This window comes from Puma concolor, chromosome B1 (assembly GCF_028749965.1).
Source record: "Puma concolor isolate L17-30 chromosome B1, mPumCon1.1.hap2, whole genome shotgun sequence".
In the NCBI taxonomy this organism is placed as follows: domain Eukaryota; kingdom Metazoa; phylum Chordata; class Mammalia; order Carnivora; family Felidae; genus Puma; species Puma concolor.
In genome coordinates this window covers 118,073,631-118,093,711 of record NC_141670.1, presented here as the reverse complement: position 1 = coordinate 118,093,711, position 20,081 = coordinate 118,073,631, and the positions used below count along the sequence as shown (strand labels likewise).

The 20,081-nt window shown below is 38.4% G+C and overlaps 1 protein-coding gene across 7 annotated transcripts in view; it reads left to right on the top strand.

Moving 5' to 3' along the window:
• Nucleotides 1–20,081, top strand: part of NPNT (nephronectin) — an 83,657-nt gene that overhangs the window by 1,389 nt on the left and 62,187 nt on the right. For 4 of the 7 annotated variants that reach the window (XM_086704463.1, XM_086704466.1, XM_086704462.1 and 1 more), the window contains exons 2-3: nucleotides 1,340–1,440; nucleotides 17,012–17,062. In XM_086704463.1, coding sequence (XP_086560589.1) covers nucleotides 1,340–1,440; nucleotides 17,012–17,062 — 152 coding nt within the window. Of the gene's footprint in view, nucleotides 1–1,339; nucleotides 1,441–16,893; nucleotides 16,913–17,011; nucleotides 17,063–20,081 lie in introns of those variants that run through there. The other 3 variants (XM_086704461.1, XM_086704464.1, XM_086704465.1) reach the window with 2 other exon arrangements.

The following is a 20,081-nucleotide window of genomic DNA, read 5'->3' as shown; positions in this document are numbered from 1 at the left end:
TACCACCTGGTTGGAGGAAATAGAAAGTTCGAGGTTATTTTGTGCTTTGTGCTCGCGGGCATAAGGGGAGATAAAAGAAACGGGAATTGGAAAGATTAGGAGTGTTTAAGAAAATGTGGGTAGCGGCCAGAGGCTGTTTTGTTTTATTAAAGCAATTCTTTGCCCACGTGTTGTGCATTTCTGGCACGCACACATTTGCAATAAGAAATACATCACATGGTTTTGCGTTAAGATTTTTAAGGTAGCTTTAATTTTTTTTTAATTTTTTTTTCAACGTTTTTTATTTATTTTTGGGACAGAGAGAGACAGAGCATGAACGGGGGAGGGGCAGAGAGAGAGGGAGACACAGAATCGGAAACAGGCTCCAGGCTCTGAGCCATCAGCCCAGAGCCCGACGCGGGGCTCGAACTCACGGACCGTGAGATCGTGACCTGGCTAAAGTCGGACGCTTAACCGACTGCGCCACCCAGGCGCCCCAAGGTAGCTTTAATTTTAAAACAGCCAATTAAAATATTGAGCCTGTGGGAGTAAAAAGTCAGGTGTGAATCTAAAAGAAACGATTTACCAAATAAGGTGTCAAAGTGGAACCTGGTGGATAAATTGGTATCCTTGAAATTGAATACTTTTAGTCCTCATTTACATTAATGAGGAAGATAACAGGGATTGTTGATGCAGGAAAGTTTCAAACCACAGGGACACTTGAGATGTTAGCTATACTTTAAACTCTTCCAGGTTTTATTTAGACTTCTTTTTCTAATACTTCTTTATTTTCTGGGAACATTTTCTGCCAAAGAGTCCTATCTCGAAAAGAGATCTGTTTCATTTGATTTTGAGGACTCCCATCTTTCTGCCCCTTCCCACATCTTCTCCTTTCCAAGGCAGAAAATGTAAGGCAGATTTTTTTTTCTTTCTGCTTTGACATGTCATATTATTTAATACTTTTCAGTTTATGATAAATCAGTCAAAACTGGTTTTCCCCCAAATAACAGGTGTGGGTCTTTGAGGAATCTGTTTTATTTCAAGCTTCAGAAACCACCCTGTGAGTGTCAGCCTTGAGAATTCTTGCTTTTAGCTGATGCTATTTCCATATTACAAAGGATCTTCCCCTCCCTTTCACCGTGCTCCTGTGTGTTGTACATATGTTTAACTGTCTGAAATTTGGAACTAGATCACAGCAGAACTATTTTCCTGAGTTTTATCCTTAAATTTCTGCCGGCAGGAAGGAGTTCATAGTAGATTGTTGGGTGTGATTTAAATTCTTTTTTAAAAGTAATACCAGAGGAAATAATTTTTAATTTCAAAAGTATCTTTATTTATTTTGAATCTTTTTGTTTGGTAGGTGGCCCAGGCAAATAGTGTCATCCATTGGCCTGTGTCGTTATGGTGGGAGGATTGACTGCTGCTGGGGCTGGGCCCGCCGCTCCTGGGGACAGTGTCAGCGTGAGTATCCTCTCTGGGAACTTCAGCTCCCTATGGGGTGCGGCTTTCCACCATTATTCATGGCTTCACTCTGCACATCAGTGGGCTCATTACTGAGCAAGACTTGGTGGTGTGGTTCTGACACGGGAGTTTTCAGTTCCTGACTCCTTATCTTGCCTCTTTCAACCGGAGCCAGCTGTACGTAGCAAGGGGCCAGCTTTGTCAGTCACACAGTCACAGAAGAGCCACCTATGATGCTTTAGCATTTGTCCCCAGTATCCCCAGCTCCTGTTTTCTCATCAGGCTTTTTCTTTTCTGTGCTCCAGACTCTGAGATGGAGGTAAGATAATGAGTCTAGACTGTATTTACACTAAACAGTCTCTGAACCTTATAGCACTAATATAATCCTTACCATACTTGTTGTGGAAGGTAGCCTATTTGTAAAGCCTTTTTTTTTTTTTAAGTTAGATTGTATTGACTATTCTAAATAGACCACCCACTGTAATCAAATAACACCTCTGAAATAGAATAGTTTTTATTTTCTGTAAGTAATCAACATCATGGAATAAGTGCCACATCAGAGTACTGATTTTTTACCTTTTCCATGGATATTTTAATAGTAGAAATGAGAACCACATCATGGAAGTTTGAGAAATTGGTTCCCAGCAACTGTATTGGGATCTCAAAATTGTATTCTATTCCCCTACAAGAAACTCCACAAATAATCAAGTAAATTTCTGGGCATCTGTCATGTCTGGTGGGTTGATGGGAACACAGTTGGATTCCTCATATCCCAGTGCTCAAGAGAAAGGAGCTTAGAGGAATAGAGAAGTGAAGTGAGGAAGGCTGGAGCCAGACAGGGCAGAGCCCTACAGATGTGTTGGCCGTGGGAGGAATAAATTTAAATTCAGGGAAGCTAGGTGTTCCCACAGCTATGTCCATCTTTGAGAATTGTGCATGATATCTGCCCTTAACTTTGCGAAGAAGGAGGGAGAGTAATATTAACAGGTTGACATCTCTGGTTGGAGATGGAAAGGTAAAAGGGGACTAAGGTTTTTCTGTTACCTGCAAGGCACTGGGCTAGACTTTTTGCACTGTTGGGCCATTGCGTCTTTTAATTAAGGGAGATGATGGTAACTCCAGTTTCCAGTAAACAAAAGAACTAGGCAAAGCTGCTGTGCCTGACAGGTTAGTTCTTTTTAAGTTTTTAAACATTTATTCATTTTTGAGAGACAGAGCATGAGCAGGTTTGGGTGGGGGGGGGGGGGAGTGCAGAGAGAGAGGGAGACACAGAATCTGAAGCAGGCTTCAGGCTCTGAGCTGTCAGCACAGAGCCCGACATGGGGCTTGAACTCATGAACCGCGAGATCGTGCATGACCTGAGCTGAAGTCGGATGCTTAACCAACTGAGCCACCCGGGCGCCTCTCCACTGGTTAGTTGTTTTTGAGGGAAGATGGTCAAAAAGAAGAATGGTGCCTGGTGGAATAGTCTTCTGCCCATTATACCACAGTGTCAAGAAGCATTTGCACAGCTGGGGGCCACAGGTGTGGAAATTGAAGAGCAATCCGCTTTTGATAATCAAAGCGTGAAGAGAGGATGGGCTCAACACACACCACACCGTCCCCAAATAAAAAACATGAGTAGTTTCTTTGCGGGAATGCAGGTAATTTCCCCTTTGCTGCCTTAATTGTCAGGATTATTAAAGTGCTTTGGGGTGTGCAGGGTCCCCCAGCCCTACGGAGGACAAGGCTGTTCTGGCAGAGTGCCCTGAGCAAAGTGGAGCGCACTGTCCCTGCAGACAGAGTGCCAGAGTGGACGGCCGGCAGAGGCGGAGGAGTCCATGCGCACTCTGCCAGATGTGCTAAAAGAATTCCAAGGAGAAAATTCTTCTGTGTCTCAGAGGTTCATCAACCGTGGAGTTCCCCAGAAAGAGCTTCTAAGAGCTGTTTTGCCTTTTTACATGTAGTTACGTTTTCTCTAGTATACACCAGCTTGGTGATTCTGAATTTAAATGAACGTAAAGACCTTGCACAGTTTCAGTGGCATTACCGAATTTAAACATCCAACATCCGAGGAAGTTCCTAGCAGAGTATTTTTCCCAGCAGAAATGAGCCACCATTTTATTATTTTCTATACCGTCGTTTTGTTTCTAACAGAGTGTAAAGTGGTGAAGCGTAGCATTTGATAGTATTTATCTTTCTTCCTGTTCCTTGAGAATCTGCGGAAGCTGCTACAATGACATGAGTCAATTATTGAAATGGTAATGTTATAAAAATGTATAGATCCTGCACAAATCACAGCTTACCTTAACGGAGAATTGGTGGAAGTTTGAGAGGCAGCATAATGGAGGGGAACATGGACTCTGGAGCTAGACTCCCTGGGTTTAAATTTCAATTCCACTGCTTATTAGCTGTGTGACCTTGAGCAAGTGATTCGACCTCTCTGTGTTTGAGTATAACACCTCATAGGACCATACCTGAGGTGTAAATGAGTTATTTGTAAAGCACATAAAACAATTCCTGGCACAGAGTAAATACTATGTATGTGTTTGATGAAAGTAAAGAAATATAAAGTAATACTGCTATTCAAACAGTTTTGTGGGATGGGACACACCCATGCTATCAGATTCTTTGTTTTCTAGGCATGATAAATGTATTTTTGCATTTATACTGCCAAAATTTAAAAAAATGATTCTAAGATTCTCAGTGATACAATAAAATAAAAAGCCTTTAAATTAAAAAGGGCCAGATGGATCTTTACCATTAATATTATAGATGGCAAACTTGTAAAAAAAACAAAACAACAACAAAAAAACAAATTCAAAGATGGATGTTTCCTTGTGTAAGTTTTGTTTTTCCAGAATCCCAGATTGTCCAAATGTCTCTTGTCAGCTTAGAGTTCCCCCCATCTTTGTTTTGCTATAAACAGGTGGAGGAATGTGGGGGCCAGAGGTCAGCTCAAAGTAGGAAGAAGAGCACCAAAGAGAGGCTTGCTGGGGACAAACAGAAAGCTCCTGATTAGTTTTTAAAGGAAACTTTTAATTTAAAAGAATTAAATGTTTTTGTCACTACATTTATTCAAGGAAAAAAATGCCTTGCTGTTCTTTAAACACTTACACTTGTGGGTAATGGATTACCTACAAAACTTCCAGAGAGCTTCTGGGAAATTTACTGTGAAAAATGTTTTTGCCTTTCTGATCCTTCGATAATTTTAGAGTTCTTACCCATGAGGACCGTTCTCCTTTCCTTATCCAAGGTCCCCTGGTTCTTGTGTTTCTGAATGATTCAGTTAGGAATTTTCCTTCAAATTAGCACAGCAAAGCAAAAGGAAACTATTCTTACCTAGACACAGAACCTCCAGATTTATCCTTTAGAAGATGTGTGGAAGTGGGGGGAAGCCATGCCCTCATTATGTTTCTTATCAGCTCTCACGGTCTAGTTCGGTGACCCTTTGGTGTTTAATCCACTTGGTTGAGCATATGTAAGCCATTTTGACTCTATTCATGTGAGTCAAATATATGTATTTACATAGAACATGCTGCTTTTCATGTTCACTTGCTACTTTCCTTTACATGGGCTTGTTTGGAGAGGCCAGTTGACTTTGCAGGGTGCTAGTGTTGCTCAGCCTCTGCCCCAGGTCACGGTGTCTAGCCACCAAGCCTCCGTCAGGCAGACTTCTCATCCTTCCCGCAGGGACTGAGGAAGGAAGGATGCTACCCAGACAGGCAGAGGAGCTGTCTTCCTGCTTCCTGCCCGTGCCACCTGACATTCTATCCCAACGTTCCTGCCTGGCTGTGGAAAGTAAGACCTAGTCCAGAAACAGGCAGATTGTGTTTTCACAGTCCTTTTAGAGGGCATACCCTTGCCTTCTCTCTATCCTTTGATTCTTTGTTTTATATTCTTTTAAAGAAGTTTTTATTTAACTTCCAGTTAGTTAACATACAGTGTAATATTTCAGGTGTACAATATAGTGATTCAACACTTCCATACAGTACCTGGTGCTCATCACGACTGGTGCCCTCTTTAATCCCCATCATCTATGTAACCTATCCCTCCACCTACCTCCGTTCTTGACTCTTAAACAGGTATCTACATATTGAGAATTCAAAACTTGACTTCTAATTGTCTTGGGCTTTATCTTCATCGACTGTTGATTGTGACTCTTTATGGTAAAGGGAAATTTTCTTAATCGCAACACACTGATAGTTCTATATGTACAGCACACAGCACCTTAATTAGATTTGTCACAAAATACTTGTTTCTTGTTCTGTAATTAATCTATTCCTTCACTTTCCCATCATATTAATGGTATACTTCGTTTTAGTGATTTCAACAATTTCTCCTGACAAGTGGAGATCTCTGTACAAAAGATTTCTCAGGGGCTGTGTATTTTATTTAAAACAACCGCGTATGCTGTGGAACCAGCTCTTAACTGAAAGCACCAGATGGTTTGGGACACCTGAGTGTCTCTGACTTCTATACCTGGTTAGCTAGTTAACTTTTCTCAGCTGCAGTCTTTTTATTTTACAAGTAGGTCTCTCAGATGCGTTGCAGCTCTGAACTCCATCTGAGAGCTTCCTTAAGGCAGAAAGAGTGTGGAGGTTAAATATTGTATTTCTATGTGGTTGTCTTTTGGTTTACTTTACTTAGACATTTGGTTGTATACGTAGCTATGACAGTAGTGTTTCCGTCGAAAGCATTCTTTAGAGGTGTGAAGAAAAATCCAAAATACAAGTTCTGTGTTTCGACAAAGATCGTCAGTTTCTGAGTTCTTTGGCGGTCACTGAGCATTTTGTGGTTTCTGAAGGAAATTACATGAATTCGGGTGGTTTTGTATCATTTTTCCTTAAAACGAGGCAAAATGCAGATGTTCTGTTATGTTTTTCTGAAGGTTTTTTGAACGATATAAAACCTATACCTAGAGGTTGACTTTGTTAGTTCTAAACCTCATTTCTTCCCACCTCCTCCCTGAGGTTAGCAAAGGCTAAAACTGTGCAATTGTCCTGGAAAGTGAAACTTTTGAATTCTTATCAACGTTAAATAAATTTATAGACTAGTGTGACATAGGGACCGAGAAACAGTAATTTATTCTGAAACTATTTTGGAGTTGTCAAATAATTTTGCTGGATAATATATATTACTGGCTAAGGATTGTGGACCACCGGAAAGACTGAAGAGCAAATTGTTAAATTCTTTCTGTACTTCAAATGAAAAGGTTATTAGTTTTAGTAGAGATTTTGATTTAGTCAGTGAAACATTTAGATTTCATATTTCATTTGTTACTTGTATCTAGGTTGAGAAACTTGAAATGGAACGTGATTTATTGATTTTTGTTCCCTATACTGGTTTCCTGTCCTCAGTCACATAATTATATAGATTACACCTTTCTTTGATTATTGAGATTTTGAACATTTTTCTTTGAAATAATCAAGAGTGAATGAGAAATACTGGAATTGGCTTTGAAGGTCACACATAGTGCTCCCCCAAAGAGAGGTTATTCCTAGTGAGTGCCTTTCCATGTTTAGTCAACAGCGATAGCAACCTCCATTGAATGTGAGAGATAAATCTTTTTATGCTCATACAGTCATATGTGCAGGAGAAACTGGGAGTCTCAGGTGGGAGCTGTGTTGAAAATGGCCGGCAGGTCCTGGGTCCAGTTTAATGGAGCTGGGCACACTTCACTATTTTAAAGTTGTTAGCTTCCTCCTCTATTTTGGGGGTGGGTATGCATATTTTTGGTTCTTTGCTTTTGGGTTTTTTGGGGGTTGTTTTGTTTTGTTTTTGTGGTAGGAGTAAAAGCATTTCAGTGGGCAATCTTATAACTACTTTTCAGCACGAAACCCGCATCTCCAAATCCTCAGGAAGTGGAGTTTTTAAGATTATTCAACTACCACTTTCCATGAAAAGGTTATTTAAGAACACTATGTACTTTGAGTAACTTCAAGTGGTCTTGGAATGCAGATTCCAGACTAAAATCAGTGTTGGAGAAGTTTGACCTTTTCAAACAGGTAGTTTTTGAGTATGTGGAGTCTTGAAAGTTAAGTTTCCCAGAAATGACTTTGTTTTTTCATTCTCTTCTGATCTTTATATAATACTTTTAAGATTTACTGATTCCCTAAGATCCCTTCATAGAGTTAATCTGGAAAGGCCTTAACCTTTATGGATTGGAAATGTTAGTGCTTCACAAGCTGGGACGTCAGGCCACGTAAAGGGAAGCACTCTCGTCGCTGCACAGTCAGCTGCTTCAGAGTGCATGTACACGTCCACACTGGTACCAAGGAGGCACTTCTGGCCCCAGAAACAACACTGTGTTTCTGCTTGAGAACTTGTGGATAAGCTTTGAAAAACACAGGTGTTTTCCTCCCTCATTCCCTGTTACAGCAAATGTAATAGCATTTTTGAAGGGTGCATTTTATCTGTAGAATTCAGGTTATATGCATTTTGAGTCCTTTGAATCAACTGAATGCTTTTAAAGCGATAATCCAGTGATGTTGAGGGAGTCCATGCAGCATCCCTTGGTGAGTAATGGAAGATATCTATCACAGGGGCTGGGCCTTCATCATGCTGAAGATGAAAGGGAGGGAGAGGAAGGTTCTGACAGCCTAATCCTCATTACTCCCCCTTCCTTCCTCACCACCACACATAGATATTGTCACCCCTTTCCCACCAGTTTGATGCAGGTTAAAATGTTTTCCCCATCAATCTTCTAAAAATATTTATTTTGTCAGAGAAAATGCACTTATTTTTTTTTCATATATCCCTCCTCAAGAGCAATGAATATTATCAGCTTTTTGTGTACCTTTCAGAAAGATTTTACATACTTATGGACAAATTCCTGTATCTTCTCTACCCCATCTCTTTTGTCCAAATGAAAGGCATACTGTATACATTGTTCTGCACCTTGCTTCTTTCCCTTAACAATATATCTTGGAAAGCTTTCTTTATTATCAGTATATGAAGAGCCTGGTCACTTTTTTTTTTAAATGGATTTGTAATACTCTATTACATGGCTGTATCATAATTTATTAATCAGTTTCTTCTTGATGGACATTTGTGTTGATTCTAATCTTTTACTAATATAATTCTAAAATAACCTTGAATATACAGTGAAGAAATATTGTTTTGGATGTGTCCTAGTATTTTCTACATATGCGTTTGTAGTTTTGACTAATTGATCAAAGGTTTCTTACATGGTAGTTAGTAGGTGATGGAAAAGACTGGATTGCACTGCTGACTTAAGGCTCTGGCAATTCTGTATCCAGAACCTGATATGTTGCTTGATTCTAGGCTAGTCTGATCCCTGCTCTTTCCCTCCAAAACCCCTCTGATAAGTCAGTGAAAGACGCTTTGTCCCCCCTTTTCATCTGTTTCTTCTTCACCAGAGGCAACTGTCTGATATTGTGAGGATGGAGTGAGGTTTGTCTGTTTGCCAGGATTTCCACCAGGATTTAAAAGTGACTTTAAAACCATAGAGGTGTAACTTTTCTATTAGTTATTCTAACCTTTATCTTAATTGTAAACTTAAATCATTTTATTTTAAAAATTAAATGCATGCCTAAGTCAAATATTAAAAGACTCGAAGACAGGGAGAGGGTAGTGAAAGTAAGCCTTTCTAACTTCCTTATTTTTCTGACACCTAGTTCCAACCCCCAGGAACTGTTTCTTAGTGATATTTGCAGAGATTTCTAAGCAATTGCAAAATTATCTTTGTTCATAAATTGATAACACAAAATAGGATTATTCTCTATCTTCTTTTCTCATATATTGCATTTTGGAGATCAGTCCTTATCAGTTCATGTAAGCATGACTCATTCTTTTTTTTTTTTTTAAGTTTTTTTTTTAACGTTTATTTATTTTTGAGACAGAGAGAGCGCATGAACGGGGGAGGGGCAGAGAGAGAGGGAGACACAGAATCGGAAACAGGCTCCAGGCTCTGAGCGGTCAGCACAGAGCCCGACGCGGGGCTCGAACTCACGGACCGCGAGATCGTGACCTGAGCCGAAGTCGGACGCTTAACCGACCAAGCCACCCAGGTGCCCCCATGACTCATTCTTTTAAATGGTTGTACAGTTTACCATTATATGGCTGTACCTAATTAACTTAAAAATCCCTATCTATGCACATTTAGGTGATTTTCAGTATTTTGGTTTTATGAAATGTGTTGCAGTCAGTATCTTTACATATGCATCATCACTGTTACATACATTTAGATGTGGGAGAGTTACAGGGACATCCTACTCTTATGTAAGTACAGTAATCGAAGAACTCTCATTTTACTTTTATAAATTATCTGATAAAAATATGTAACTTAAAGGAGATTCAATCATGCATAATGTTACACAGTGGAAACCTTCCTTTTAGCCACTTCTTATTTTTGATTCCTTAGAAGAGAGTTTAAAAATAATAGAATTGGGGGGCGCCTGGGGGGCGCAGTCGGTTAAGCGTCCGACTTCAGCCAGGTCACGATCTCGCGGTCCGTGAGTTCGAGCCCCGCGTCGGGCTCTGGGCTGATGGCTCAGAGCCTGGAGCCTGTTTCCGATTCTGTGTCTCCCTCTCTCTCTTCCCCTCCCCCGTTCATGCTCTGTCTCTCTCTGTCCCAAAAATAAATAAACGTTGAAAAAAAAATTAAAAAAAATAATAGAATTGGTTTCTTTGTTTCTATTTGTTTATGTTCTACCTTGTTTGGGGAAGGATATGAAGATGGCTTCCAGGAATGCATGCAATAGAAAAACAGAATTAACAAGGGCTAGGGGAAGGAAAAAAAGGATACAGTAAAAGATAAGTTGTTGGGAGGAGAGTTATTATTAAAATATAGATATGTAAGACTTGGGTCCTAAATATGTCTTCTAATTTGGCTCTTAGCTTCCGGTAGCCAAAGGAAAAAGAAAAGTGTTATTTTCATACAATTCATGATGTTTGTTACAGGATAATTAGATGAGTTATTTGGGGGAAATTATGGCTTTTCCCACATGTAAACTTTCATGTGGTCCCTCACAGAGCAGTAGTGAATGGTGGAGTGGAAGGGGCCACAGCAACATTTCTGTCCTGAAGGGAGAGGGAGAGAGAGGGAGAGGGAGGGAGAGGGAGAGGAGGGAGAGCCTGGCGCAGGGCTTGATCTCAGGAACCTGGAGATCAGGACAGCTAAACTGCTGAAATCAAGAGGTGGAGTCAGACTCTCAACTGACTGATCCACCCGGGTGCACCTGGTGGTGGTTTTACAAAGCTATTTCCTAGAAGATCCTCTGATCTAAGATGACGACTTTACTCTAATTTTTTTTTTTTTAATGTTTTCATTTATTTTTGAAGGAGAGAGAGGGGGAGACACAGAATCCGAAGCAGGCTCCAGGCTTTGAGCTGTCAGCACAGAGCCAATGCGGGGCTCAAACCCACAAACTGTGAGATCATGACCTGAGCCAAAGTCAGACGCTCAACCGACTGAGCCACTCAGACGCCCTGAGAACTTTAAAAGCGCAGTTCATGGGAAGTTTAAGAAGCATTATCTACATATTTAGTTTCTGATAGCTCAGTCCAGCCCAGAATAGCGTGATTTGTGAAGTCTTTAGGACTTTTAGGACAATTCCAGGTTAGAAAAGACAGTTTGAAGTTAGGATCTCTCTCAGTGTGCTGAAGTTTGCTGTATTATCAAAGTCTATTCCATACTGCTTGCTTGTTTGCTGGCTTGCTCTCTCTCTCCCCTTCCTTCCTTCCTTCCTTCCTTCCTTCCTTCCTTCCTTCCTTCCTTCCTTCCTTCCTTCCTATTTTAAAGATCAGTCAACAGTTTATAGAGTTGGTATCCAGAGGCATTGTAAATGGAGTGCAGATAGATGTCTTCTATTAACCAGTATAGAGGGGTTCTGCAAATAAGTCAGTGGAAGATTTTTTTTTTTTATCAATTTTGTATGAGTTACTTTTGTATTCATTGGATATCAGCACAAAAGCTCATCAACATTTTGCTATGGCTTAATTCATTTCTAAGCAATTATGGGTTGGGATAAAAAAGATGAGGCACAAACATTGCCTCCAGGCATCATTTATCCTACATGAGCTGTTGAATGAAATAGGGCCAGTGAACCCAGGAACATCAAACTCCTTGACCAGTGCTCATTTCCCCAAAGCTCCTGATTGTTGCAGATGTTCAAAGGAGCCAAAATGACCCTTAGTTTTTTTTTTAAATTTTTTTTTTAACGTTTATTTATTTTTGAGACAGAGACAGAGCATGAACCGGGGGAGGGGCAGAGAGAGAGGGAGACACAGAATCGGAAACAGGCTCCTGGCTCTGAGCCATCAGCCCAGAGCCCGACGCGGGGCTCGAACTCCCGGACCGTGAGATCGTGACCTGAGCTGAAGTCGGACGTTTAACTGACTGAGCCACCCAGGCGCCCCAAAATGACCCTTAGTTTTTATCCCAGTTTCCCTGGATCTCATGAAGGGCTGCTATAAGTAAGTCACTTAGGCCTGAATAGACTCAAAGCGGAATCTGTGGTAAGTACTCTTCATGTTCCTAACCAGACTCAAACTTGACTCCTTTTCACTGGGGTGTGAGGAAGAACTGATTCTCCTGCAGTCCTCAAGCCCCAGGGGGCAATGGAGCCTAGAACCCTAGTGCACACAGGTCCTCAGAGAATCTCTCTCTCTCAAAGGAAGATAGCTCAGTGTGTGGCTTAAGAGGGCACCAATCAGTCAGTACCCCATCTCCTCAGGAGAAGCAGAGAAAGGAGCTTTGAATGCCTTTCCTCAGAGGTCAATACCAACCAAGACTCTAACCTGAGAATGGTTACCTGTGTCAGTCAACCTAGAAGGGAGCTAAGAAGTTTACATTGCTCAGGCCAAGACCTTCTCTTTTTTTTTATGGGAACAAGTAAATGATCGGTTCTCAAAAATCATACAATGCAGCCAAAATAATGTGGCTTGAAAACATTTCAAAGTGATATCAGTCACTACAACCGTAGAAAAATATCAGTAGCATAGGCCTAATGTGATTGACGGTGCATCCTTGGGGATCTATCAGGGCAAATTAGTTGCAAAATGTATACCTAGTTACTAAAAATTGATTTGTTACTAACTATAGAGTTCAGTTAAATAATACCAAATTAAAGAAATTTTCCATTTTAACACTCCATAGCTTTTAACTTTTCTGATTTCATCACTTAATTAATAGTAGTGGATAATTAGATAATTATGGTCATAATAGAATTTCTAATAAAATTACTAATAAAGCCAGCATAAAGGAATACATTAACATTGAAGCCCAGATAGGATAAAGTTTTATTATGTGTGGTAAAAGAGTGACAGATATTTATGTGTTCTTTCAATTTTCTTTCATAGATTTCTTAAGAATTTTAGTATAACTTAGTCTGATGAAACAATGTTAAGTGAACTTGTTACTATGGAGGGGAAATTTATCAATAGGCCAGGCAGTTTCTTAGCTTTAGAATATAGTAGTTGACTTTGGGGAAAAAAATTTTTTTTCTAGTTATATTTTATTAGAAACCCTCATTTTCTGCCGTACATTGATTGAAAGCTGGAGAGATCTCCTTGGTAGGTACTAGGTGTCAGGAGAGAGTCAATTTGCCACTAGTTACTTGCATGTGGATAATCTAGAGTCAGTTAAATTTTATTTTTTTTAAAAGTTCGTTTGTTTTTAGAGAGAACACATGCTCCTGTGGCAAGTGCATGCAGGAGACAGACAGAGAGAGAGGGAGAGAGAGAATCTGAAGGAGGCTCTGCACCGTCAGGGTCAAGCCCAATGAACCCATGAGATCATTACCTGAGCAGAAGTCAAGAGTTGGATGCCCAACTGACTGAGCCCCCCAGGTGCACCTAGAGTCAATTAAATTTTCAAACTGAACATTTCATTTGGTCAGTACCTTTTTAACCTTTCTGTAGATTAATGATATAAATTCTCCAGAACTGATGTGTTTTCCTAAAGTAGCATCATCAGATCACAAGATTAGCGTTGCCTTTTGTACATATTATTGATTTCTGGTGAAATTTTAGGAAATATGTCATGGTTTAAATTTGCACTGATGTACACAAAGGAAGAAACAATTGGAAATTTCTGGATTTATGCTTACTTTGCCAAAAACAATGTTTCTTTCCCAAAAATCTTTAGCCTTATTTTCTAGAGTTCTTTTCTTAGAGTTCTCAAATTCAGTTTCTAAGAGAGATCCCTAAATGGTCAAAGGTATGTGTTGTGACATTTATGGAAATTACCTCCATAGACCGACATCCAAATATAAGCTTCCTGCCACCCAAAATATTTTTCTAAAGCCTTTGGTACCTCCTGTTTTATTTCAGTGTTAAAATTTGTAGGTACTTAGTCAAATGTTTGCATGCCCACAAATAGCAAATAGGTAAACACAAATTGTAGCTCTTACCTTATTGTGTTTTTTTTTTTTTTTAACATGCATGGGTGCTTAGAGTTGATTTTATATACACTTACTATGGTAATAGCTTCTAATGGATAAATCGTCCCATGTTCAATATGGTTACATAAAGATTTCATGGTGTTTCACATAGATAATGGTGGTTTAAGGTCCTTTGTCCCTTGGATTGAGTTTTAAAATCATCGATGAATTAAAAGATTCATCGTATCTTAGTGTCTGTGTACAGTCAAGAACTAAGACATTCCCATGTATAGTTTCTTTTCCCAACTAAGGCAGAAAAAAATTTTTTTGAAACAATTGGGAGAGTTGGGGGAAAACTATAAAGAAATGATTTGTAGCTTTGTTAAATGTTCTGTTCTCTAATCTTCTGTTGGATTCTGATGAATTCTGTAGCTCTAAGACTTACAAAGTAGTGGGCTAAAAGTTGGGATCATCCAAATTACTCAAAATACACTGTTCATGGGATCTGTTGTCCTGGATATTGATGCTTTAAATGTCCAGTGTTGGATTGTTGTCTATGAATAGAGTTTGCCAGGCTAATATATAAATTTTTTTGACAATGAGAAATGTAGTGTGAAATTTAAGGTTACGTTGTAGAGAAGTTTTTAGATTTACTACTTTTTCTAGCTGCAGATTAGGGTTGAGAGGTAGAAGTGCAGTGTCAGGGAGGACCTTTTCCTTTCATGCATGTACCTGGCACTTGTCACCTGTAAAATGTGCATATGTCATGCTGTGCTCTTTGCTTAAGAGGCTGTGCGACTCCTGTCTGGAGCATGTGGTAATTTTATCAGTCTTAGTCTGGGACATTTCATCATTTGCTTTTCTAAGGTTATGCTTGACCTAGCATTTGTGCATTTTGTAATTAATTTACAGTGAAGTAAACCATACACTAGAAAATAGGCATACATTTGGATAATAGGTGGGCTCAGTTCTTTAGGGTTTCTCATCCCTCATTTTTTTTTTTAATATTCAAAACCTAGGATTGACTTCATATCTGTAAACCTGTGTTTTGCAGGCCAGAAAAACTAATCTCCGAATAGTTTAGTTTCTCTGGATTATGTTGGTCACAATTTCATAAAATCATCGCGTGCTTATTATTTTTAACCATGCCTCATATCACCGAGAGCCCTCAACAAAGTTCATCACAGCAACGCTCAGGTGAAATGAAACAGTGGTTCTTGGGCAGGTCACAGGAAAGTTCTAGACTTGTAAACTATGAGTGGCTTGGCTTTGCTGTCAGGTTGCATGTATTTGCTACCGTGGCTGTTTTACAATGGCTGTGGAGAAACAGATTAGCAGGAGAAGATGGGGCAGATATTTCCATACTATGTGCTGCTAATGAATCCTATTTTAGTGCTTCTCACAGTGGTCTTTATATCACAAAAAATACACGTAGGGCATTTATTTTTGGCGGCTTTCACAAAAATTGTGGCGACAGTTGCTTGTGAAAATTTCCTTATGCATCAGTAGAGGCTAGACCCCAGAAACTTCTTGGAAATAGTCTACTCCGGGTTTAACATTGCTTTGACTTAAAATGCAGTTTTGTATAGTTTTCAAAATGCAAATTTTAAAACATGGGCTAAAATCTCATGCTAGAAGTCTTATTTAATGGGTATACATATCGATACCATACATTTTACTAATCTATGTGTGTCAAGGCTGACTTACGTAAAGTAGGAGAAATGTGACCCAACTTAAGATATTAGAAGACAAAAGTAAACTATACAGAACTGTTTGGCTGCTTTGTACTAATATAACGAGTTAGAAAGTAATGATGTTTGCTATTCTTTATTGTTTACCTTTATTTAAAATCATTTTATTTTTCTCGATAAATTTGATTATTTACAATTGGCAATTAAAGAGTATTAAAGAAACGGTATCCTTTTATATTTTTTCCTTATAATACATAACCATAGGCATAAACAATTGTCCTTAATATGTGATCCAGAATGTAATTTGCAATTTATGCTTTGATTTATTTTCAGCCTTTTGCTAAAATTGTACCTGTTATATTCATTATTCTATTTTAAGAAATGTGTCAACATCAAGATATGGTGAGTTCTTTTAAAGTTAACATCGACAACAATAAGATACAAAACACTAATTTATTATGAACCTGACGAATATGAAAAATATCTCTAACAAGCATATATGTATATATAGACACACATATATGTGTGTGTGTCTGTATGTATATATATATGTGTTTGTGTGTGTATATATTGAGATATATGTATATATATACATATATATATATGAAAAAATATGTGCCTTTAAAAATACAGAACAATAATTCTGGATCAATAGTTAAATTATTGTGTCAAATTGGGCTTAGAATATTTTTCATCTGGTATTACCCTAAAAAAGGCTTCATTCACTGAATTTTAATTTATGAAAATAAGTACATAAATCAAAAGTTAAAGCCAATATTTTACGCCTTAAAGAAGGAAGGTATTAATCCACAAAGAAGTAAAAAATCCTCTCTTCCCTTACTTCTAGGACCTCTAGGCTGGTCAAATCCTAACCATTATTAGTATTGTTTCAAGTTTCTTCCGTTTACTTTCATTAAACCGGGTTATTTATGTATCTTCAAGTGAAATGGCTGAGCTTTCACGGTAATTCTTGTTGCTATTGACAACCAAAGCAGCCATGCAAGAAGAAAATGCTGTGGAAGGAAAGAAAAAACAAACCTTAATATTTCCTCCCCAAAGTTGGAGAGAGAAGGGAACACAAAATATGTAAGAAACAGGTAAGTAAAGATCTATCCATTTAAAAACTACCAGCCTTGGTTACTAATTGATTCACAGTTCTAATTTTTTTCAGATATTTTGTCCAACACTCATTTAAATAAAAGGATACTGTCTCTTGGGACCAAAAATTAATATTCTGAAAATGAAAAATTGGATTGGAAAGGTACAGTGCCGTGAGCGGTCTGAAATCTTCTAATTTAGAATTTGGACTATGAAAGAATAGCACAACTTCACTTGGTTAATATTTTTGTTACAAAATGTTTTTTAATGACAAAATGGTGACTAAAATATTACTATTTTAAACATGTCCTAGATTTTTTTTTTTTGTTTCAGAAAAGCACTGAGAGTTGAATATGTGTAAGTCTCCGGGAATGTAACAAGTTGCTAAATACCCAAGTCCAGCCTCCTAACAGAGAAAAGATCTGGAATTTCTTTTTTTGGACATTTGTTTTGCAGCTTTCTACGTCTTAAGGCAGAGAATAGCCAGGATAAGGTGCCAGCTCAAAGGTTAGATGAACATATTTCTTGAAATAATTTTGGCTAATCTATGTCTTGAAAGGCATAACCTCTAAATAATAACTTTACAAAGCTATCAATAAAACTTAACCTTAGTTGTGTTTTTGAGTTGCCTTTTTTGGGGAAAACTATATTTTTTAGAGATGTACTCTTCATAATTATGTAAGTTAATTTTATTTCAGTTATTACATTAAACTTTTCCCTTTCAGTTTATAATTCCTTTCTCCTGTCTTATGAATCTAATAAATTGACCTCCATTCTAACTTAAAGGACAGTTTATATTTTTAATACTTAAAGAAGCAAATTTTAAAAAAGTGCACCAAATGAAATTACTAACACCAGCCTATCATTAACCTGAGGGAATTGTATCTCATATCATTAATTCTCCGTGGAAGAATTCAGGTAAGAAATATTTTTATTGTGTAAAATATAAAAGATGTTATAATAGGACTTAGCAGTGTTCATGTTGTTTTGGTACAAAAAGGTTCCTCATTTAAAATATTTTTGGAAGTGAATAATGTCACTTAACAAATCACCCTTTTGACACTTTAGTGGAAGATTCTGGTGAAATAGGTGAAATTCTCTTTAGTGGAATTGGGGCCAAGAAGGCAATGTACTTTAAACTGATAGATAAAAGACACTAGCACATGTCATAGAAAATGTTTTTAAGAGAGGATTTTAATAAAAACATTTTGGGGAAAATTTGATAGTGCTAGAAGTAAAAGTTAAAGGGTTTCTTTGTTCAAGGGGATTTAAAAATAATCACAGTGTATGTATTTTATAGTTAGTAAGAGCTAATAGGTTTAACTAGCAGAACTACGGCTGAAGTTAAGGAAGCAATGCCAGAGAAAGTGCTGTTGAGCCTTGAACAATAGAGGTTTGAATGCACCGGTACACTTATGCATGGATTTGTTAAAAATACAGTACAGTACGATAAATGTATTCTCCTTTCTTAATAACATTTTATTTTCCCTAGCTTGCTTTATTGTAAGAATACAGTATGTAATATATATAGCATAGAATAGGTGTTAATCAACTGTTTATGTTATCGGTAATGCTTCCAGTCAAAAATAGGCTATCAGTAGTTAAGTTCTTGGGGAGTCCAAAGTTATACACAGAATTTTGAGTGCAAGGCGGTTGGCACCCTTAACCCCTGTGTTGTTTAAGAGTGAACTGTAGAATGTGTCACCAACAGACCTAGGTTCAGGACCTATTCCTGTGACTTACCAATTATAAGATAATAGACATTTTATTTAACTTTTCTGAGCCACAATTTCCTAATCACTAGATCTACTTTGCAAATTGTCACTGGCTATGGGTGCCTCATGCAGAACAATTCTTGATAAATGTTTGCTGTTATTAGTGTGTGGTCAATATGTAGAACATATAGAGTGTAATGATATATAACTATATATGGAATACTTTGAACACCTTAGTGTTTGACTAGGGTCCTTCCTAATATCCACAGATTAGCATGTTTTTAAATACATTTGTTCTTATGCCCATTTTTTGAAAGCAATCAACTGGAAGTGGATTTCTCATATTATTCATTTCTAAAAATAAAATTTTCATTGAATAGCTGTCTGTGTTTCTGAACCATTCTTTTTCCACGTCTCTAATAATATCCATTTGCAAACCTCAGAGGGGAGTATGGATTTGGTTAGCTAACCAAAGGAAAAGGAACCGGAAGAAACTAGAATTCAATTGTAGAATTACATTTAGAGTTGCTATGACTTATTTGACAAACATTTGAGAAGTTAGTGGAAGCAAGGACCTAAGTTAGGTGCTGGGAGAGATTGAAGGATTAGTAAAACATAGACTCTCTTTTGTGAGGAGCTAATTTGGTAAGATGATTGTCTCTTAATTCCTGCTAGGATTCTAAAGTAGGAAAGAGTTTGGAACAAAGAGTTGAGACTGTTCAGAGGAAGAGACACTTCTTGCTGGAGAGGATCCAGGAAGATTTTATGGACTGGGTGGTGTTTAGTTGATTTATTCATTGTACAGAAATATGCTGAGTGCTATTACCTGCTTGATGTCTCTGCACTGCAGATATCATTGCAATGGGATGAAGCTCTAGGCATCCATGTTGTTCATTGTCAGTGTTGAAGGTGCACATATTAGGACAATACTGGGTGAGAGGTGTGTTTTGCTATAGGGTACAGCAAAAGCTGTATTAGCTGTGCTAATAGGTCAGATTTTGCATACAGGTGAACTTGGTTTCCCTTTCAGAGTATTTTAACATTTCTTGAAATAGTTGCCAGTGTTTCACAGGAAAAATGGTTGTCAGCATCAGATTTTGTTGCAAAATCGGGAGTCCTGTATTGCTGCCGGGAATCGGTGGGCTGGGGTTGGTTGCTCAGTGGCTGTCCTGTTTGGCAAAAGCATGTACTCCATTTTGCCACGTGGCTTACTCCTTCAGGGCAAATGCCTGGGACCTATAGGCATTTGAGGTTCTGGGGCTAATTTCTGAATGTTTTCCTGATTGGTAGTTTAGAGAACAGCCGCTTGAGGCTCAGGATTAGAGGCGATTACAGTAAACCTGGTGAGCAGTTAGGTTTTATCTTAAGTAGTGGTGGTGAGAACACAGAGAAGGATAGGGATTGAAAGATACTGTTACAAAAGGAGGGAGAGGCATGTAGCATTAGGACAGTGGTGGGGAGCTCGGGCTTTGCAGACACCCACTGCTGGTGTGGCAGCTACCGCCACTGTGAACTGTGTTTTTGAGAAACGTACTGCACCTTTCTTAACAACAGCTTCTTTTTTGGTAAAGTGTAGGTGAGAGCCCTACCTCATAGGTTTTTATGAGGATCAAATGAAAAAATGCTTACAAAGCACTTGGCTTAGTAACTGCAGCATATGTTAATTCGCATTCAGTAAAATGGTGGCTGATGATGATGGTTGTGAGGAATGTAGAAGATGGAATCAAGGATGATGCCCATTTCTGGTGTGTTATTCTGTGACCTAGAGAACATTGAAGAAAGTGCAGGTGATGACTTCCATGTTCAATGTG